General features: G+C 40.6%; 1 protein-coding gene across 1 annotated transcript; it reads right to left on the minus strand.

Moving 5' to 3' along the window:
• Positions 1-17,006: 17,006 nt before the first annotated feature.
• RGS1 (regulator of G protein signaling 1) lies at positions 17,007-23,444 on the minus strand. The gene is made up of 5 exons (XM_033962219.1): positions 23,298-23,444; positions 22,846-22,929; positions 22,143-22,204; positions 19,588-19,754; positions 17,007-18,789 (listed from the first exon to the last, which is right to left on the minus strand). Exons 1-5 carry the CDS (start codon positions 23,396-23,398, stop codon positions 18,601-18,603), a joined length of 603 nt encoding a protein of 200 aa, XP_033818110.1. The 5' UTR covers positions 23,399-23,444; the 3' UTR covers positions 17,007-18,600.
• Between the last annotated feature and the right edge of the window lie 380 nt (positions 23,445-23,824).

Genomic DNA, 23,824 nt, shown 5'->3' on the forward strand with positions numbered 1-23,824 from the left:
CACCAGCAACACCCTGAATCCGGACAGTATTATCTCTATTCGTCTAAACAACCTATCACTATCTACTACCTGCTATCAATTTCTCCTGGAAAAGTCCAGACTAACAATTGTAACTGGACACACTCTTGATTACATGTACTGCAATGCTACTGGAAATGTCCAGTCCTCTAACTTGTAATCCGCTTAGAACCGCAAGGCACAAGCGGAATAGAAATCACTAATGTAATGTAATGTAATGTAAATCAAGACCGCTCTATTCAATAGATTTATTTCCTAGCCAGACAACGCTCCCCCTTTTTTTAAAGCTTGTCTTTTCATGCTGATATTACGCTTCTTCACTAATGGTATTCTGTTCTTCAGTCTTCCTCACCATTTGTATTCTGTAATTCGCTGACCATCCGGCCCTTTCGATGTAACATGTTAAGATTATACTGTAACCTATTTGTACCCTGTAATCACTGACTACTCAGTGACATTCTACCTATTCTTACCCTGTAATTTGTTGATTGCACAACTTTCTTCACTGTAAACCACCCAGAAGTCGCAAGATTATGGCGGTATAGAAAAAATAAAGTTATTATTATTATTATTATAATGCTATAAGGCACACAGTGTCATGAACAACGAAATACAATTACAAACTGTTTAAATTTCAACATCCTTCAAAGTAGTCTCAAATGTAGCTGATGGTATTCTCTGCCTTCCTTATCGATGGCAACGAACCGCGGACAACCTAGGAGACTGTATACTGTATTCTATAATAAAATGATGATTTTAAATGTCCCTTAACAGAGACTCCTGCACTCATCTCTTCTCTGGTGGCAACATTAAGAAGTGCATGTCACACACTTTCCAAATGTATGCCAGATTTCCAGTGTTCATGCATTTTTGAGAAAAAAAAAATATGTGTATCTTGGGTTTTTTGATAACAGTGTTGTGCAATCATAACATATCCTAGAGTGATTTTTGTGAATTTGGTGTGTATAACATACAATATACACTAGCTAGAATATACATGTGTATCTGTACACATATGCACATATATGCAAATATTTCAACCAAGCTTTATTTGGTAAATATGGTGGTAAATATGTCTCATATACCACATTTTTGTAGGGTAGGAACCAGGTGAGGCTCACATTTAAGCAGGTACCTATGAAGTGCTTGTATATTGTTGTCATGTAATTGCACCAGGTCTATGACTAGTATAAGAAGTTGCAGCTAAATATCTCCCTTGTTACACCAGTATCAGTTACAGAACTGTCCTGGCTGTTATGTGTTGAAGATCAACCTCACTGTATTTTCAGTATGACATGATCCTAACATAGCTTGATTCCTATGCTGTATTAGGCAGAAAGATGCATGCATACAAATTTACAGGAAAAAAAAGAAATTTGGGATTTGGGTGTTTCTGAAGACAGTTCACAGGTTTTGTTCTTAAAGTTGGAGCTGAGGCACTGAAGACAAGTGGTAAGCGTCTGTGTTTTGGTATCTAAAACAATTAGTGTATGATGTGATGCATTTTGGAAGTCATGTAATACTCAAGTTCCATCATAAATGAATGCATGAAGCAATGAATGAGTCACATAGGATGCTGTGCCTGATTCTACTTCTGATGAAATAGTTGCTATCATAAATGAACATTTTGCCTTGTTCCTAAAATAGCTTGATTGCTCCGGAGAGCTCCACGTAATGTCCATTTTCAACAAAGAACTGGATATATTTGAAAGGTTATCTTCAAATGGTCATTCAGATTCATTTTTCCTGATAATTGCATGGATGAATATAAGGCTAAATATATTTGTTAGGTTGGTTATCTGATTTTGTGCTTTGTTTGTTCGGGGGGGGGGTGTAATTTGTACAGCTGGTGTTAACTGATCTTTTTTAACTGGTCGTGGGATTGGGGGCTGCCTCCGTACAACTGCCAGGTCTGCTGGTTCCCCGCCCCGGAACAAGAAATTGATGTCAGAGGGGTTGGGAGTCTGTGGAGCTGATGGTTGCATGCAGGCAGACCCCAGACCTGTGACTGATCCAGCACCCCCGAGCTTCCTACATCTGGGGTGGACTGCCGCTCCCCCACACTGCCCTTGGTCCGCCACTAGAAATAGCAGTTAAAAAAATAAGGGGACTAATTTAAAGAGTTACACGTGAGGTCAGAAAGGTTCTTGAAAAGTTATCTTAGCTAGGGTAGGACTGGATAAACTTGTCTTGCTATATACAGTATGTGAAGCTGTGTCACACCTTGCTAATTAGTTATTTTTTGCATTAAAGACCTGAGTGAAAAGCCAAACTTTGACTTGCTTCCTGAAGTAGAGTCTTGTGTTGAGCGAAGCCTTTCAAAGTATAGGGACTACTCCAGAGATATGCATATCACAAAACGTCCAAGTGCCGACGTATACCACTGCAGGTTTGTTGGCGGAGTTGTGTCTGAGGGCAAAGAGTAGGCGTTTCTGCACTATTCAGCTGGTTAGCCCAGGATTAGCAAGTGAGCTGTTACTCCAGTACCCAGAAACATAGGTGTCGGTAAGTGCACAGTGCTAATTTTTATAAATGGCTGCATTTATAAGGGTAACATTAGTGCATGGCCATTAACTCAAAAATTGGAAGATCTCTTATTTTACGGCTGTGGTAAAACTGGCCTTACCACATGGGAAACCCCCATGCAAGGGTGTGCTAAGGCCACTTTTTATCATAGCTTAGTAAAAGGACCCCTTAGTTAGCATCCAAGATTCAAATATGATCCAATCAGAGTTTTATTTTGCAGTCTTATAGTAATGCCTTAGATACAGACGTGATGTTTCTTCTGTGTTGGCCTGCATTGGGATTTGAGATGCAGGATAGTTTAAATGCTAGATGAAAGAATAAATAATATCAGTGTGAATTTCTACAGAAAGTCAGTAGTAGAGTAATATTAAAATTGGGAGTCTCTGGAGCTCTCTTGACTTATCATTTATACCTGAAACCAGCATTAATTGTTCAATCATATTTACAGTATTTGTGTGTGTGAGAGAGTATACGTTCTCCAGAATATGTTATATGATTAGAAAGTGTATAATAGTCATCAGAGTTCTGGTATATGGGTAGTAGCATCCTTTGCTTTTTCTGCTCAAGCAATAACCTATTTATTTTTTTGAGAAATATTTGGGTCAACACCCTTCTTTGTTAAAGATAGCTGTGGAAAATGAATTTGGTCATGACTTAATGGAATATTGGAGAGTACTTGCTTCTGCATGGCTCTTCATTTTCAACAAATGACTTATTGTTTGTCTATAAAAAGCTTCATTTGAGTGGGTGGTTCAAATCTCCCAATAGAAGACCTCTGTTAAAAAAGGATGCTTCATTTTCCATCTGACACCACATGCCTTTGATGTCCCCTTTAGATTCATACCCATGTAGTAACCACAGTAGCAAGTCTGTAGGTGTAGAGACTGAAGACCAGGCCTTCGTGACTCAATCAGACTGTTGTTCTCCGAGTAGACAGCAACCACAAGTTCACACTTGACCTGCACTACACTTTAATTTCCATCTCACAAAGTTAAATGTATGTGGGGTTCACATCCCATAATTACCAACCTATGTTTCACTATGCTAAAATATAAATGTACCTGTTAGTTAGATTCTGATCAGTCTACTTGTTTCTAGTAGGATTTTAGGCCACTAGAAATGTTCTGTTTTCCTCTGTGTAGAAACTAGAATCTCTAAGGCCAAGGCTTCTTGTTTAGAAGAGCTTGAGAAATATGTGAGGGTTCTGCACTTTCACATTTTTACGGGAAATAGTTGGGGTGGGAAAAGTGGTAAGAGGGCGTGTTAGTAAGACACTGGGAAAAATGTATCACGAAGCAGGGTGATTACGTGGAAAAGTGATGTAATTTGCTTTGGAGATATTGAAGTGTTTTAAAAAAATAAAAGTGTGGGAACTTTTTGAAGATCTAGCAGGATGCAGAAGATGGTAAAGTGAGGTAAACTGGAAGCATCCACACCAGCAAAGCACCCCACTTCTGAGTGTCCAGTATAGGGAAGAAGGCTAAAGGATCTTCAAAACCCACTTGATGAAACATTCAATTTTGTAAATACAAAACTTAAAGGGTGATGATGTCAATCCTTGGCCCTTATTTTCACCTCCTCCTTAATGTATTGACGATCACTTTCACCAATTTAAATAAAACATTACAGCAGAAAGTATTCTCACTTATCTTTTAATTTGCAGAATCTCTAACCTGCCACGACGGAACCTGTTTTGCCACGTAAAGACTTTCTCAAGGGTTCTAAAGGAGCTCCATTTGAGTGTCCTTTCTCATTTGGGGCTAGGATTTGAGTGTTTCATCAAGTGGGTTTTGGAGACACTTTAGCCCTCTTCCCTATACTGGACACTCGGAAGTGGGGTGCTTTGCCGGTGTGAACTTTTTGAAGATCCCTCATATATTGACCAGTTAAAAGTTTTATTAATTTTCTTTGCAAAACTTCAGTCTTCCAGTCCTGTTCCTATTAGCAATATTATCTACTTAGGAGCTTTGAAAAAAATTCTTTTACAACCTGGCATTGCAAGTGCAAACTATTCAAAATACAGCAGTGAGATTATTTTTTTCCTTTTGGTAAATATGATAAAATCCCTATTCTATGTAAAGCTTCATTGGTTACCTATGAAAGCGAGGATCTTATTAAAATTCTCTTGCATTTTTTTACAAAGTTCTGACTGGCGATTGCCCAGAATATCTTTTATCTCACTTGGAGTTTACCACTACTATCAAAAATGGAAGACAGTGTAATAATTGCCCTTTTATGTATCCATCAGTGAAGAGCTTAAAAAGATCTACAATTCATGATATACTCTGCTTTGCAAGCTTTATGTTTTGATAATTTTCCTAATTATGCTTGGCCTCGGGTTTCTAAGGGGCTCATTTCCTAAAAAAGAAAGATGTCCAAAGAGTGGCCTTTAATAATAATAATAATAACTTTATTTTTCTATACCGCCATAATCTTGCGACTTAGGCCCTAACCCTAACCCTAACCCTAACCCTAACCACTAGCGCGGCTTGATAAAAGGAGCCTTAGTTAAAGCGAGCTAGACTTTTTGTAATTGTGTGGGTACACCCAATGCTTACAGTGATCTGAAATTATTTCGGATCAACCATTTAGGGCCCCTTTTATAAAGCTACAGTATTGATGCCACTGCGGCAAACACACCGAAGCCGATGATGGGCTTTGGTGTGTTTACCGCAGCGGCATTGCTACAGAGCCATTAAGTTGGCTGGTGCAAGTTTATTAGTCACCCGGGATGATCTTTCAAAATTGTGTCTCTTTCAATTAAATCTCATACCTCTAGTTCCGTCCGCTAAGAATTTGAACATTAAGCACGGCAATCCAAACAATTACATGAAGAGCATTCTTCTCATAATAAATGCCCCCATGTGGCTATGAAAGTAGGGGATAAATTCTCAAAAGGTCGCCAAAATTGTGGCACTGGAAGTGCAAATTCTATGTTATTAGTTCACAATGACCTGGAGGAAGGAACATCCAGTGAGATCATCAAGTTTGCAGACGATACAAAACTATGCCGGGCAATCAGATCGCAGGAGGATAGAGAGGAACTCCAGAGCGACTTGTGTCGGTTAAAAACATGGGCGGAGAAATGGCAGATGAAGTTCAATGTGGAGAAATGCAAGGTAATGCATTTAGGCAATAAGAATAAGGAATACGAGTATACAATGTCAGGTGCAACTCTGGGAAAGAGTGAACAAGAAAAGGACCTGGGTGTACTGATAGATAGGACCCTGAAGCCGTCGGCACAATGCGCGGCAGCGGCAAAGAAGGCAAATAGAATGTTGGGCATGATAAAGAAAGGAATCTTGAGTAGATCGGAGAAAGTTATAATGCCGCTTTATAGGGCAATGGTCAGACCACACTTGGAATACTGCGTCCAACATTGGTCTCCCTACCTAAAGAAGGATATAAAACTGCTGGAGAGGGTGCAGAGACGAGCAACAAAACTGGTGAAGGGTATGGAGAAACTGGAATACGAGGATAGACTTATAACACTAGGATTGTTCTCCCTTGAGAAAAGGAGACTGCGTGGGGATATGATCGAGACCTTCAAAATACTGAAAGGAATCGACAAAATAGAGCAGAGAAGATTATTTACATTGTCCAATTTGACACGGACTAGAGGACATGTAATGAAGCTAAGGGGGGACAGGTTCAGGACTAACGTCAGGAAGTTCTGCTTCACTCAGAGAGTGGTTGACACCTGGAATGCCCTCCCAGAGGAGATTATTGCAGAATCGACCGTCCTAGGCTTCAAGAGCAAACTAGATGCATATCTCCTTGAGAGAGGCATATAAGGATATGGTGGACTATAAATTACGACAGGTGTACACCTGGCAGGGCCTCCGCGTGTGCGGATCGCCGGACTTGATGGACCGAAGGTCTGATCCGGAGATGGCAGTTCTTATGCTTTTGTCACTCTTTCAAAATACATATTTGTCTTTATGTTATTAGTTCACAATGCTCAATATTTTGTTTAAACAGGATCATCTTATCTGGTCATTTTCATTATTATTGTACTTTTTATTATTATTTAAAATATGATTTTAATATTGTATCTTGTGTTACATTTGTACTCATTAGGACCCCTGATGAAGGTTGTCCGAAACACGGACCGTGTTGGGTCCCCTGTTTGGTAAAAAGGTTTTTACATATACTAAAATCTTGTTAAAATGTTTATTTTATTTTTATTTTTCCTCTAACTCTACTTTTCACTTCTCTATTACCCTCCAGGTACTTTAGTTAGATTGTGAGCCTTCGGGACAGTAAGGGAATTTTTCAAGTACCTTTCTTATTTCTAATCTTAATGTATATTTTCTGTAAACCGCTTAGAACCTAACGGATGTAGCGGTATATAAGAAATAAATTACATTACATTACATTACTTTGGTTTGTCACAATAAATGTTGCCTACATCGTTGTACATATCTGCAGTTTTTGTTTTGTTTGTTCCTGGTTGGTTTTTTCACTGCAGACAAGGTTGGACCTCCCTTCTTCTTTGGTTTTGCTGCTAAGTGCAAATTCTATAACAGCGGTTGAGCATGCAAATGCCATTAAAGAATAATCGCATAAGTCCCCATATACATGACTAACGTTAGGAACAAGCTCAATAACTGGTTGAAATGCTTGGACATAACTGTTATTCCTTGTTACTAGGTATTCCGAAGAACCTTCTGAACTAGACCTCGGCTTCTAGAATAGTTGAGGGTAGGGTTGCCGGAGGTTATTGCGGAATCCACCGTTCTAGGATTCAAAAGCATCGAGGGATATGGGTGACTAAAATTACACCTGACTGGGCCTCCGCATGTGCGGATCACCGGACTCGAAGGACCGTAGGTCTGATCCGGAGATGGCAGTTCTTATGTTCTTAAAAAGAGGATGCGCAGCTCCGCCCCGTTCTGCCCTGACCTGGCCCCAGCCCCAACCCATTGCACACAAAACCCCGCCCACAGCCCCGCCTGATTCCATTCCCTAACCCCAGCCCCACGCAAACCTCGCCTCTCTGGGCCGCGTCAGGAGGGCGTCCGCGCATGTCGGTTACGTCACTGCTATGTATCCGCGCATGTGCAATTGCCCTCCAGACACGGCCCCGAGCTCAAAGCTTTTCAAAATACCCGGACAAAGTGCCGGGTTTTGGAGAGCCATCTGGATGCCTGGACAGTCCTCTAAAAAGAGAACATGTCCGGGTAAATCTTAATATCTGATAACCCTGGAATTGAGGGATTCTCTCATTGGAATCACATTATACTAGTGTTGAAACAGCCACACTAGTTACCAATTGAATATAGGATCTGATATAATATATGTCTGATACATCAGAACATAAGCAATGCCTCTGCTGGGTCAGACCTGAGGTCCATCGCGCCCAGCAGTCCGCTCACGCGGCAGCCCACCAGGTCCAGGACCTGTGCAGTGATCCTCTATTTATACCCTTCTATCCCCCTTTCCAACAGGAAATTGTCCAATCCTTTCTTGAACCCCAGTACCGTACTCTGCCCTATTACGCCCTCTGGAAGCGCATTCCAGGTGTCCACCACACGTTGGGTAAAGAAGAACTTCCTAGCATTCGTTTTGAATCTGTCCCCTTTCAACTTTTCTGAATGCCCTCTTGTTCTTTTATTTTTTGAAAGTTTGAAGAATCTGTCCCTCTCTACTCTCTCTATGCCCTTCATGATCTTGTAAGTCTCTATCATGAGACCCAGTTTCTACAATCTTCCAGTGTATGAAAAGTTTTCCATCCCTTTTATCATCATTTAAAGTTAGAGCAGGATATGAAAGCTTTTAAAAAGGGTTTGAAAACTCGGTTTCTCTCTTAGGCTTATTCTCCATGAGGTATGAGTAGGAAGCTCTGATTGCAGGTATGGCATCTATAGGAGATATTGGCTTGGACCTTTAAGACCAACATATAGTCATTGGCATTCTAGAATGTTACACATTGTAACAGTGGAAAGTGTGCAATTAACAGAATGGGACACTAGACGGGGAAGACCATTTTTTACTATTTAGATATATTAACGCCACACTCGCAGCCGCATATTATTTAATATGTAATTACAGTTCTAAAATGGGGAAATTGGGTATATTTGCTTTTAGTGATAATGTTTATTATATATTAACTCTGTAAATTTTGGTTTTCTTCTTGTATTTGAAATGTTTTTTTTTTTGTTTTTTTTTACTCTTTTGTTTGCACTTGAAATTTAATAAATATGATTTACACTACAAATGAAAAAGATTTTAGTACTATGAATGTCCATAGTTCTTGAAGCTGCCATAGAACCCAGTATCCTTTGCTAGCTTTGCTTTCCGACGGAGGCGAGTTTTCCTCAATCAGAACACTTTTCTGTGAACCTGGATGTGCCAAGTAACAGGTCTAAATAACAACATCCATCTCTTCAGACATCGGCATCCTTTCACCTTCTGAAATTGGAGTTGGACATCCATATTTTGGCCCCTCTCTAGTTCCATCCAAAACACACCCAGACCGCACCCCCTTACTATAAGGATGTGCCGCAGTTTTAGTTGATCAGATCATAAAACCAGGATGTAAATTCACTTTTTCAGTTCTCTGAAATGAGCTTCTAAACTAAGGGCCTTTAGTATAATTCGCCCTGTATCCCAAGAATCTGTCATACTCTAAAATTTCTAAATCTACTAAAGATTATTTATGCTCTTTACTGATATAACCCATCATTTGCATATAAGGAACACTTTTGCTCAAGGTCCCTCCACTTGAATCATTAGGGCTAACAGTTCACGCACCAGAGTAAACAAGTTGCCAGGTAGATTATGGTAGTGTAAGAGCATTGAACAATTTTACAGACATCTCGAGATCCATTTATTTGTACAAGCATTTCTATGTTAAACAAATTGATCAAAGAAGAAATGTTAGATTACAGAAGAAATTTTTAAGCAATGCGGTTATATGGGGATATTTTTATTTTTGCAGATTATTAATGAATTTTATATGAAAAAAGGGGAATGTTGTTTGTGAGAACTGAATTACGTTCTTGTGTTAATAATTTGTGTATGTTTATTTTCTAACCTGCTTAGGGATAGGCGGGATATACATTTTTAAATAAATAAATAAAATTAACAATTAGTGGTGATAAGGGGATAGGGGGGAATTATCAGGAAAGGAATGGAAAACAAAGTTGAAAATGTTATACTGCCTTTGTATCACTCTATGGTACGGCCATACCTGAAATACTGTGTGCAGTTCTGGTTACCGTATCTCAAAAAAGATATAGCAAAATTAGAAAAGGTACATAAAATGGATGGGATGACTTTCCTATGAGGAAAGGCTAAAGCAGCCAGGGCTCTTCAGCCTGGAGAAGAGATGGCTCAGGGGAGATAAAATATTGAGTGGAAATGGTAGATGTAAATCACTTGTTTCCAAAAATACTAGGACTAGGGGGCATGTAATGAAGCTACTAAGTAGATTTAAAACAAACTAGAGAAAATATTTCTTTACTCTGAAATTTGTTGCCGGTGAATGTGGTGAAATCAGTTAGTTTAGCAGGGTTTAAAAAAGGTTTGGATAATTTCCTCAAAGAGAAGTCCATAATCCACTGCTTATTCCTAGGATAAGCAGCATAAAATCTGTTTTACTCCTTGGGATCTTGTCAGGTACTTGGGACCTGGGTTGGCCACTATTTAAAACAGGATACTGGGTTTGATGGACCTTCGGTTTGTCCCAGTATTGCAATTCTTATATTCTTATGAGAAGTGGATGAAGGGCATGCATTCCTGATGGGTTTTCCTGCTCAATCCATTCACCATAATCCTTGTTTTAGGACCTAAATATAAAACTCTTTTGTAGTCTAATAAACATCATATAGGATGCATCTGCACAGAATAGCAAACGTGAGCAGTCAGGAATCCTGTATCTAGTGCCAATGCAAGAATCTTATTAACTAAGAAAGCTTCAGTAAAGAGAAAGACATGTTTTCTTTAATTGTCAACAAAGGAGAGCACATCAATCATTGTACCTCTTTTGAAATGCAGTTCTGTTTAGTTCCAAGTGCAATGCTCTTCTGATTCAAAAGTACTTTATGAGCACACCGTGAATCATTTTAAACACAGACTGGAAAGTTGGACTGTAAATGACGAGGAGATGTGTTCAGGCAACCATTGGCCTATATAAGAAACCAGATGTGTTTTGCTTTGCCATAGTAACAGATACACAGTGGCACGATGCTGCAGGCATGGCAAGGGTCCGTGCTATATTTCATTTGGGATGCCTTCAAGCCACATGATGATATGACTAGATGGCCTACTGTATAATATCCTGTACAATGTGAGGAGGATGCATCAGTCTTGGCAAATGAGGGGCCGCTTGTGTGTTGAAATCAAATTCGTACTTAGTTCTCATAACTCCAAACCTTTCTAAATTCTGTTTTCCTGTCCCTACTAGAGTTGTACTTGAAAAGGTTGAAAGCTTGTTATGATAATACTCACATGAGCAAATCTGTCTAAAGCTGTTAATTGTTCTGTGTCGGAATTCAAGTGACTTTTCCAGTAGCTATGAATCACGATGGAGAGGAATGAAAAACAACATCTTTTATGCTCGTCGGAGATTATTTATTTTAATTCGGAATGTATTATCAATGAGAAGCTAACAATGCTAGTCACATTTAGAGCTAGATGCACTAAAAGGGGTTGTTAAGACTTTTTTTTTATAATGGCACAGATGTTGCCCCATAAAAAGTTTAGCCTGGCCCCCTGATGACACCTCCCATGCCATGAACCACCTCCAATTCCCCACCCCCAAACTTGAAATAAAATAAGCAGGAAGGATGCCCACTTCTTCCTGCCTCAGCTCATGGTCCCCCCGGCTCCCCCCATACCCTCAAACCACCCTGTACCTCTTTCCTGAAGAAGACAGTAGGAGAGATGCCCAGTCTCTCCTGTATGTGGGAGGGGCCTAAAGGATACACTGGGGGAGGGTCCTAAGGCCCTTATTGGTTCAGACAATAAGGCCTCTCCCAGATGCACCGGGCAGGGGGGTTTAAGGCCCAGATTGGCTCAGATGCTTAATTCCCCTCCCAAGGGGCATCTAAGCCAATCAAGGTCTTAGTGCATCATGGGGTACGGTGGGAGGATCCTAAGGCTCTGATTGGCTCAGATACCTAAGGCCCCTCCCCTGGGAGGGGTTTTAGTCCTATGAGCCAATCAGGGCCTTAGGCACCTCCCAGTGCATCCCAGGATGCTCTGGGAATGGGAAGACCTGCCAATTTGGAGAGGCGGGCCTGCGGGCAGGAGGGACTGGAAATCCTTCCTGCTGTCTTCTTCAGGAAAGAGGTATGGGGGTGGGTCAGGGTATGGGGGAAGCCAGTTCGGGGGTGGGGAAGGAGAAGTAGTTCACAACAATGGGGGGTTGACGGTGGCAGGAGCGAGTGGGCATTCATCCTGCCTCTTTTATTTTTGTTCCGGGAGTTGTCAGGGGGTGTGTCATCAAGAGATGTGGGGGGGTTTTGTTCTGGGGGTTGTCAGGGGTGTCAAGGGGGAGGGCAGCTTGACTTTTTTATAGGGAAGATATTGTGCATGTGTTACACACACATACAACATCTGTACCCATAGAAAAAAAAAAGATGGCTGACCTGTTGGTAACACAGCTATTGACAGGACTAGGACCTGTTGTTTTTTTCAAGTCGTTCTTTACTGTGAAGGGTTTTATGGGAAGAGGTAAGATTTTATTGCTTTCCTAAAGCTCAGAAGTCCTTTGAGAGATTTGAAATGATGAGGCAGTTGATTCCAGTAGCTTTGTAAGGAATGGGAGTAGGATTGGTGGCTGACGCTCTGGAGTTAGAGGGCATGACCAGGGGGTAGTTGCAGACGTGTTTCCTCCCGAGAGTGAAGTGGTCTTTTGGGGACATAATGAGGAAGCTTGGCTGCTATGTAGCTGGGTTCCATGTTGTGTACAAACATGGAAAGTGTTTCTGATGTTACAGTGGGTGATCAGTTGGCATCGCAGTTTCGCCTGTGTCTGAATTAAAGAAAGTGTGGGACAGTATGTGGGATCTCATAGGGAGAGGAGGAGAGAGTGGATACCGCCTTTATCTTCCATCATGTTTCTAGTATAGATAGTGAAACTCAATTTAATTGTATTTCATTTTTGGGTGAGATACTGAAAGAATCTAACCAAAGAAGATCAGCTGCTCAAGCTCTTGAAAACGAAGTTCAATTCTGGATCTTTCACTGGTGATCATTCTGATGTATATAAACCCCCCCTCACAAACATTAACATGGTCAAGGCAAGTGAGAATACTTTTAAGGAGATATTTTGATATGGACAAATATTTTAAGTGAGTTTTTTATGTATAAATAATAATAATAATAACAATTTTTATATACCGCAGTACCGTTAAGTTCTATGCGGTTTACAAAAGAATAATGAAGTACAAGTTGAAAAAAGCTTAAGGGTTGGGAAAACAAGAGGGGGATAGGGCGAGAGAACCGTTATAGAGGAGAAAGAGAGGGATGGGTCAGCTGTCTAGATACTTCAGGAACAAGTGAGTTTTGAGGCGCTTCCTGAATACCTCGTAAGTGGTGGGCAAAAGCAGTTGTTCTAGATCTTTACCCCATAAAGCTGCTTGATGTGAGAGAAGGTATTCATGGTGTTTTTTTTAGTTTGCAACCTCTAACCGGGGGAGAAATGAAGTGCAAGTGGGAGCTTCTCTTGTGTCTGTTGGCTGAGAAGGAGAAGAGGTCAGTTATGTATTTAGGGGCTAGACCGTAAAGAACTTTAAAGCAGAGGCAGGCAAACTTAAACTTTACACGGGCTTCCAACGGCAGCCAGTGTAGCTGTTTGTTGTATGCATCACGTGATCAAATTTCTTTAGACCGAAGATAAGTCTGACCACAGCGTTTTGCATTAATTGTAAGGGTCGCATATTCTTTTGGGAGATTGCTAAATAGGCGATGTTACAGTAATCAAGTTGACTCAGTACGAGGGATTGTACCAGGATTCTGAATGCAGAGTTATCAAAATATGATTGAATGGATTTAAGCTTCCAGAGGGTGAAAAAACCCTTTTTGATTAAGGAATCCACCTGGTCTTTCATGGTTAGGCATTGGTCAAGAGTTACACCCAGTATCTTAATGGTGGTATCACTGTGATAAACACCATGGTCATTCTACTCTATTGCAAACGCAAGCAGTGTCTCACTTCCGGCTCACCACACAATTGTTTCCCACGTACTCATCTTTATAGGATCCCCCAGGGACCCCTGCAGAAGACTTTTTGTCGAAACGCGGACTGTGTTGGGTCCTGTATCCCTAGCAGACCGTGTTGGGTCCTTTAAGGCTTTTATGTGGATAACCCATTTTTATGTGGATGAATTTATTTTATGTGGATGATTTCAGTGTACCTTTGGAACTTTGACACTTTCAAATAAAGTCCATTTAGGAACATCGTCACTGCACAGAGTTTTTTTTGGTTCATTCTACTCTAGGAGCAAAAATGCTTCATGATGGTTCTGAATGTAGCACATTTCAACAGTGTAGCAGCTAATGGTGGACATCAGTAAGGTGTGACACACAGATAAATATTTACAGTTCAATGCAAAATATTGAAACACCTGCAATACCAAAGAATTTGTCATCTCCAGAGGAGCAATGCAAGGTAAAATAATGAATTACTGTAGATAAAATACTAATTATACCACTTTTGACAATGGCTATTATTGGAATCCTAGTGAAGAGGCAGGACACTGTACATGTTGCCTAGACAAGGAAATAGGTCCATTTTTATGCTCAATAAAAAAGCAATTGCAAATAATTATTTTCTACATTTCCAAGCTAGATGAAGATTGGTGACTCATGTATAAAGAGGAACTCTCATGCATTTTTTTCTCAAAATATGTCAGGCTGTCTACCCACAGATAGTTTTAAAATCCAACAAATATAAAGTAGAAACTCTCATCTTTCAGTAAGGAACAACTTGTCCCATGTTGAAGTCACTCTGAACACTGAAGGATCTTGAGAATTATTATGATGCACGCAGATAGAACATTATCCTTTTCAAAAGTTGGCTCCTATGTCTCTACATGGATCCTTTCCATCAGCCTCAAAAAATGTATTCTAGGTGGGGGCGTACCATGGCCCGGTTCAGCGGCATGATAACGTTCTCCGATCTTCTTAATCATTCCTAGCATTCTGTAATGTGGTGCAAATCCTCATTCTTAGATTGTGTGCAGATGCCCCTTGTTCTCTAATAACTTATGCTAATTTGAGGAATGCCCATGATCTGCTCATGACCCTCCTATTTCTCTGCCCCCTTTTTAGTGTGGATCCTGTGTTTAAATTTGCATGCATACATTTAAATTGAATACAGTTAATGCTAATAATTGCTCATCAGGAAGCAAATTATCAGTTCTAATCAGCTCATTATTCAACACCCAAATTTGTACACGCAACTCAAAGTATCATATATATAATTCAGGGGTAAGTGCTTTTTTTGGGTTAGGGTATGAGAACTAGAAGGGGCATGGGAGGAGAATGGCCATAATTAGCGTACTGCAGCCCCTGATCTGTAGTTGATGCAGAAAATAAACTTCATGGTATATAGCTTGTGCTTTTAATATAGGGTCACTTAGGCCTAGATTCACTAAGCTCACCGATCGGGTCCCAACCAGTTTGTGAGCATTTCCCGACCCGCTTCACCAACCTTCTGGCCGATCACTCTCCCTCCTGACCCGATCTGCCCATGCAAATGAGGGGAAATGGCATGCAAAGTAGGAAGGCAGAAGAAGGAACACCGATTGGGCTGGCCGATCCAAAAAGAAGCGACTGCTGAGGACACGTCTTTGCCGACTGTCCTGCAGCCCTGAAATTCCAAGCACAAGAAGACAAGCTCTGCCAACTCTCCTACTCTCTGCAGTATGAGCCTGTGGTTTTAACCCATGGGTTAAAAGCGTGTTCTGTTCCTGGCTGCAGCGTATTCTGCTCTATTAAAGACCCCCCTCCCCCTTGGTTTGACCTCGCTTGTGCAGAGAGCAAGTGCATGCGTGGACCGCATCTACAGGCAAAGAAGATGGTCTGTACATGCATCTGGATCGCTCTGCAGCGATCCGTGGGGTCACTGTGGGACGTGCCTCTGATCACATTAATTTGCATGAGGACTCGCAGTAAATCGGTTGCCTGGCAAGACTCGGTCACGGATCGCCCAAGGATCGTCCAACAAAGGTGAGCTTAGTAAATCTAGCCCATAGTGCTTCTTCAATGGGAGGCAGCAAGTATCCCTGTCTTATTGTGAGCAGTGTGATAATTGGAGAGGACCTATTAGCATGCCCCATTATTGGTGTGCAGCCTTTGTACTTAAGGCTTGTTAAATGCAAAAACTTAACACACTTTTGTAAAAGGGTCTTAAAGATTTCATTTCATCTCTACACTCACACATAAAAAGCAGATTCAAGAGTCTGTGCCTTCTTTGTACCCAGGGAAATGTGTTTATGACCTTTGAGAACTGGTGTAAAGCCCAGTGGACTTCCAATAGGGGAAATTTGGAAAATGGCTCAGAGTTACATCTGTATTAGAGAATGACATGGTGACAAAATTCATCACCGTTCCCGTCCCCGCGGATAACCGCGGGAAATAATCCCATGTCATTTTCTAGTGTCTATTTCAACCTCGGTCCTTCTACACCAGCATTCTTCAAAGCAAACCTTGCGGGTCAGTGGTTGTGGCCATTCATACTCTGATTCTTATGGGAGCCAAGGATAATGAAGCCATTGTGACATCACTGATGTGATTGGCTCTTAGGCACTGGTGGAATGAGGCATTATGACATCACAATATCTGCTCTGGATACCAGAGACTGTCATTCTTCAGTGTCTATCTCAACCTCAGTCCTTCTACACCAGCATTCTTCAAAGCAAAGCTTGAGGGTCAGTGGTTGTGGCCATTCATACTCTGATTCTTCCCTCTCTCCTTAAAGAACGACATGAAGATGGTTTCCCGCGGTTATCCGTGGGAAACGGTGATGAATTTTGTCACCATGTCATTCTCTAATCTGTATTGCAAATATTAACAAATAAAAAAGAGACCTGTATTTCTTTTTAATATTCAGCTTTTTTCTTGTGGTGCTGAAAAGTTCTCAGTCCAACTAACCAACTTTCTAAATTGTGAGCATTATTTTGTCACTGTAACTGAAAAATTAAGCGCCAATTTGCAGAAACAAAATTCTATGGGCTCTTTTTATTAAGGTGCCATAGCATTTCTAGCACACGCACAAAATTACCACACGCTAAATCCGTGCTACACGGCTAGAACTAACGCCAGCTCAATTCTAGGCATTAAGGTCTAACGCACCTTAGTAAAAGGAGCCCTATGTTTTGATATTGTTTCAGGTCATTGAAGCATCTCCATGTCATTCTCTTCTTGGTTGGGCTGAGAACTTTTCAGTACTCCCTGGTATCATATATTCTATTTGTAGGTTTTTAAGATGAAAGAGCACATGTCAAATATATTTACTCAACCAAATATATTTTTATTATACACTTTTCTAACAGATGCTCCAAATGGAGTTCAAAAACCCCTAATAATATAAAACATAATAAATATATTAAAAAAATCAAAATGAAATATCAAATCAATATCTATATAGCAAAAAACAATATCCTTACCATGTAAGCAGTCAACATTATTCATTTTTATATTAAAAGGTCATTAGGACAGTAAAAGCCAAGATTATAAATTTAAAATAGTTTAAAGTGTTAAATAAATATAGCTTAATATTATATAATAAGAATAAAAGTTCACATAGGCTTATTTTATATTAAGTTTTTACATATAAAATATTTAAAAATAAACCTAAAGAAAAAGATATGGTTTTATAAATTAATAAGAGAGCTCACAGTTTATACTTTGGGCTAATAACAGTGGCTGAACCATCCAAGGGTTAATCAGGGAGGGGGTCGGAGTGTGTGTGTGTGTGTGTGTGGGGGGGGGGGTTAAAGATAGATGGATAGGTGGAAAAAGTGTTGGATGGCTATGGTAAGGTAGGGTGGATACTAGGATCGGTGGGTGTTTGTTGTTGGGGAAGCAATTGGTTAATCAGAGGTAGGAAAGTTTGGATTGGATAAGGAAAAGTGGGTGCTGATTGGTTGGGAAGGCTGAGGAGAATTGGTGGGGTTTATTTTATTTTGTATGGGAGGGAGTGGGGAGGGTGTTGATAGGGTTGGGGAGTAAAATGGTTCCCTCCCTATTGTTTTTCTTCTTTGGGGAAGGGTTGCTTTTTTCCGGTATGGTTTGGGGGAGGGGATTGGTCACAGCTTTGCCGATGGAAAAGGAAGAGTGTGGTGGTAAATTCTGGAACAGTGGGGCTAATAAAGTGACGTATTAATGTGTTATCTGCTCATGTGTGAAACCGCCATGGGTGGCAGGACTCTGCAACACCGCGAGTCTTGCTGGGGGAAGTTGGGTTGGGAGTGTGGGGACTTTGTGAGATGGGGCTAGTTGGACACTGAATAGCTCCAGTGTATGAGATGGTTAAAAGCCACAAGTGAACTTATACTTTAAGGATGGTAATGTTGTATATCATTGAATTGTTGATAAGTTTAATAAAGCTGCGGCCCATGCTTTACCATTAATTACGAGGATTGGTATGAATGCCAGTGTAATGGGGTTTCATGGACCTCTCTCCAAGCTTACATCTAGTTTGCTTCCTCAAATATCTGATTCAGTTGAAACAATTTCCATGATCTTTTCTTGCATTTTCTTTTTGTTTTGTATACTATGATTTTCTGTTAGAAGTTTTTGGTTTTTTCCATGTTGATCATTTCTCAGTGTCCTTCAATGCCAGCTTAGAAGCTCTGAGCCAAACCATGTGGGGTGTGAAGTCAGATTACAGTTTCAGTCTTATAACATTTTCCTTTGTATCTCTTCTGTTCTCCCACTTCAGTCCTTCTTCATCCTGTCGTGTCTTCCCTTGGCGCCATCCCTTCAGTAGGCAATCTGCAGTACATCTGCCCGCCATCTTCTCCCAGTTGACGCTGAACGATGAAGCTGCCGTGCTCTCTCTTTGTGGAAGCTTGTATCCTCTTGGGTAAGGGCATGCGCTCATCCTTTCTGACCGCTCGCTTGGTTCTGGTTTAAAAGGTTCAAGTAAGCTTCTGATTTTAGGAATCGTGGATATGAGTCTCTCTCCATCAGCAGATACACCTTTTTCTGGGCCTCATCAAAACTTGTGAGCGATGGTTGCAGAACTTGTGTGGTGATATTTTTCCGTGTATTAAAATCGATATTAATCTGAAGAAGAAAACCAATCTTTATTGAAGTTAATATTATATTGTTAAGTATCCTAAAACAACAGTGAGACTAAATAATATTTCTCTGTTGAAATGAAATGCTATTGCATCCTAGGTAAGCAACAGGGCCACATGAACCATTACAAAGAATAAGCAGTCGTCTAGATCAGCAGCTTTCGTTTTTTTTAGGGGGTGGGAGACCAAAGAACAGCCCAAAAACCTAATAATCGCCAATGTGTACTTTTTTTTCCAACAGAATCTTAGGAGTGGTGGTATAGCTGAGTTTAATCACAAGGAAGAGAGGAACCTATAGGCATAAATAAAGTAATTATGTCTATATTAAATGTTTTATTGTATTTTTTTTTTTTACTGATTATGAATGTATTTTTATGTAGACTGCTTTAAACAAGTATATGGTACTGGATTAAGCAGAATAGATATGTTTTAACAGAGATAAAGAAAGCAGAAGCAGACTTGGATTGCCTAAGATTCCTCATAGTTTGCACCAACCCTGATAAGCAGGAAACGTTTTGAGAAACTTTGTTCCTCATATGAGCAATGAAACATAGAAACATAGAAAGATGACGGCTATAGCCCATCAAGTCTGCCCACTCCCTTGACCCACCCCTTGGAGTCAACTGACCCCTTTAATGAAGTATGCAGATATGAGTAATGCGAGTCATAAGGCCAAGGTGCTGTCTAAAAGATCTTTAACTAGAAAAAGACTGACCAATATATGAGCTATACTTCCAGAGCTTCATCATCTGTATACTTTTAGCATATTTTGGATATACTGTACCTGCTTGGCAGCATCAGGGTGTACAAATTGCTGATAAATCATCTCTGCTTTGCTGGGCAGCTTATCGGATGACTTTGTTTTCTTGAAGTCCTCACAGGCCAACCAGAACTCAATGTTTTCCTCGCTGAACTCGGATTTCAGAAACTCATTGAAGGCAGCTTGACCAGCTATGAAAAAAATTAAATACAATAAGTTACCATTAGACTATTTAATGAGATAAGGGACAATGGTTATATATTCAGAAAGCATTACAGGTAACTGTAATATACGAGGGGGTGATGAAACGTTCTCGGCCCAACCAACCATCTTCCTAAATTCTGAGCGCTCGTTTGACCCTGTAGCTGAAAAGAGTGCGGTCTTATTTTGTTAAGCGCCAATTTGCAGAAGTGAAATGCTCTGTGTTTGACATTGTTTTAGATCAGGGGTGTCAAAGTCCCTCCTCGAGGGCCGCAATCCAGTCGGGTTTTCAGGATTTCCCCAATGAATATGCATGAGATCTATTACCATACAATGAAAGCAGTGCATGCAAATAGATCTCGTGCATATTCATTGGGGAAATCCTGAAAACCCGACTGGATTGCGGCCCTCAAGGAGGGACTTTGAGACCCCTGCTATAGATAAATCTGGAACCCCACTAAATTGAACATCCAAATGGGAAGAGGGATTTATTTCCAGTTCAATAACAGAATCTGTTGTTGTTATGCTACTTCCATCTATATTAGGCAAGTAGAATACTGAAATGTAGCTTAATCGAAAAGGGGTTGAAAGGTTTCCCCAATTGCGGGACTGTTCTTCCTCGGGGGAGTGCATGAACTTATCCAGGTACTCTAGCATTTTCCCCCTCTCTGTCCTGATGGGTTCACAGTCTATCTAATGTACCTGGGGGCAATGGGGAGGTTGAGTGACTTACCAAGGGTCACGAGGAGCAGTGTGGGTTTGAACCCACAAGCTCAGGGCGCTAAGGCTGTAGCTTTAACCACTGTGTCACACTCTCCCCCCTGTAGAAAAGGGGGCTACTGTCTTTTAGTACAGGTACCATTTTATGCAATGCTAAGTTATAGGGAGAGGATTAGAGGCAGTAGAAAAATTAGACAGGGGCACTGCTCAGGCAATAGGCCTGATGGGCCGCCGCAGGTGCGGACCGCTGGACAAGATGGACCTCTGGTCTGCCTCAGCGGAGGCAACTTCTTATGTTCTTATGTACTAACTGTTATGTACTTATGTACTTAACAGTTGCACACATTAATAACCTTCCCGCTAAAATTAAGTAAATTCCCCCCCCCCCACACACACACATACCTAAAATTAAGTAAATTGCTTTTTAGTGCTTTGCAGGATTGTCTAAAGCACAGGTGTCAAAGTCGGTCCTCGAGGGCCGGAATCCAGTCGGGTTTTCAGGATTTCCCCAATGAATATGCATGAGATCTATTTGCATGCACTGCTTTCAATGCATATTCATTGGGGAAATCCTGAAAACCCGACTGGATTACGGCCCTCAAGGAGGGATGTGCTGTATTCTAATTTTCAAAAACTGAAAAGCATGCTAATTCCCTATTGAAAGGTAGCATAAGAACATAAGAAGTTGCCTCCACTGGGTCAGACCAGAGGTCCATCTTGCCCAGTGGTCTGCTCCCGCGGCGGCCCATCAAGTCCACGACCTGTGAAGTGGTTTCTGACTATTTCTGTAACCTACCTCCACTTCTATCTGTACCCCTCAATCCCCTTTTCTTTCAGGAACCTATCCAGACCCTCCTTGAACCCCTGTAGCGTGCTCTGGCCTATCACGGCCTCCGGAAGCGCGTTCCATGTGTCCACCACCCTCTGAGTAAAGAAGAACTTCCTAGCATTTGTTCTAAACCTGTCCTTTTTCAATTTCTCCGAGTGCCCCCTTGTACTTGTGGCTCCCCACAGCCTGAAGAATCTGTCCCTGTCCACCTTCTCTATGCCCTTCATGATTTTGAAGGTTTCTATCATGTCTCCTCTAAGTCTCCGTTTTTCCAGGGAGAATAGCCCCAGCATTTCCAATCTGTCAGCGTATGAGAAGTTTTCCATACCCTTTATCGGTTTTGTTGCTCTTCTCTGGACTCTCTCGAGTACCGCCATGTCCTTTTTGAGGTACGGCGACCAGTACTGGGCACAGTACTCCAGATGTGGGCGCACCATTGCCCGATACAGCATGATGTACATGTTCACAGAGGATGTCCGTATTTTGCACCTACTATTTGTGTAGGCAGCCAAGTAGAGGTAAAATACATTTGAATGCCCAGCAGAGATGCCCAGGAAGAAATAAAGGTTGCGGCGGATGGGCAGACTGGATGGGCCATTTGGCCTTTTCTGCCATCATATTTCTAGGTTTCTAGTATACACTGTTAATTCCTTCTCTGCTACGAATGACTCTTTTTAACCTGGATTTTTTTGTTTTTTAAATGCACTCTGGAAGACTATGCTCATTACCCAGGCAGAAAAGATCAATTTGTAGAAAGGGCTTTTCACTCTGATTTATGGCTTTTAAAATTGGGCTTATCTGAAGATAATTAAAGAATGGGCATACTTACTTTGACCAGCAAGCAGCTTTTCCAAGGAAAGAGACCAATCTGCCACCTCCTCTGGAGACAGTCTAAAAAAAGAAGGGGGAACAGTGTTTAATTTAAAAAAAATGCTGTTAATGTCGCTAATTAGTTAAATCCACTAACATCCATTGCTTAGTTAATACCTTTTTAAAATATGTTAGTAATCACAGGAAGATTCTAAGAATGATAAAAGCAAGAGCGAAATAGATTTAATTGTGATAGAAACATATCAAATATATACAAATAATTCATAGTTAATAAATTTAACTGATATTCAATTACTTAATCATATTATGTAGGAAGGCAAAAGCATTAAGAACATAAGAACATAAGAATTTGCCTCCGCTGGGTCAGACCAGAGGTCCATCGCGCCCAGCAGTCATCACCCGCGGCGGCCCATCAGGTCCATGACCTGTCATGTTATCTTGATTTAGCCCTATAGCCCCCTTGTTTTTATCTATACTCTTTCCATACTCTTATCTACCCTTATCTGTATCCCTCAATCCCCCTATCCTTCAGGAATCCATCCAATCCCTCTTTGAATCCCCGTAGCGTACTGAAATCCAAAATGATCAAAGAGCTGTTTTAGAAACATGCAGTAAATTTCATTACTGCTGTCAGAATCTGTATCACATCAATGTCGCTGTATATATTAAAAGCATTAAGTTGAAGAGAATTTGACACTCACTTATTTTGTTTGGAAGCAGAAGATTTGGTACCAGACTCCAGATGTGGCAACATGGATTTCAAATAGGTTTTCAAATCTATTCCACTGGGGAAAAAAAGCAAGCAAATTTACTAAGTTTGTGTTATAATTTTAACATATTTAATGCATAAAAGTTTGTATTAAAGAGTACAACTTTTCAATAGAATATGAGTATCCATGCAATATGACACATACTGTATGTTCTCTTAAGAGAGAACATACAGTATGTGTCATATTGCATGGATACTCATATTCTATTGAAAAGTTGTACTCTTTAATACAAAATCAATCGTTCTTTCACGCTTTTAAATGTTTAAATATATATAAGTATATATTTAAACATTTAAAAGCGTGAGAGAACGATTGAATTTGCAAATCAATTGTATTTAATAAGCACTGCATGCTATATATTTGAATGCATGGATTTTACTTACAAAGACTTTGCTTTCTTTTTTGCACTCATGTCTTCTTCAGACTTGCAATCTGTCTCTTTTAGGTTCGTGGGGTTAGTGTGATGGAAGAAGATCCCTGGCATTGTGCAAAGACTTGATGCTGATTTCTGTACTTAATCCGTATCTCCTGTAAAGATAAATGTCAGACCCCCTCGAGCTGTCCTGTCACCTTTTATAGACAAGCAGGCACTGCCTCTCATGTGAAACGTCTTGTGGATGAAGCGGTGTTACCACAACAGCGGAAGTTCCCCCTTTCTCAAAGCAGACTTGACGTCTGAAGTCAGTTTGAAAAAAACAGTGTGATGCTGCCTCTCTCAGAGTTTTACCTCCGCATCCGGCTTTCTGCAGAAAAAAAATATGTTTCGTTAAGCTATCCATCACTTAGGTTCTCGAAAAAGTGATTTCCTCTTGCTTTTGCACTAAAAATATTTTATTAATTCTGGCACCTACTTTGGGCATCATTTACCAAAAAAACATTTTGGATTCAATTCTAGATATACCGCCTAAAA

Source organism: Geotrypetes seraphini, chromosome 10 (assembly GCF_902459505.1).
Source record: "Geotrypetes seraphini chromosome 10, aGeoSer1.1, whole genome shotgun sequence".
NCBI classification, from domain to species: domain Eukaryota; kingdom Metazoa; phylum Chordata; class Amphibia; order Gymnophiona; family Dermophiidae; genus Geotrypetes; species Geotrypetes seraphini.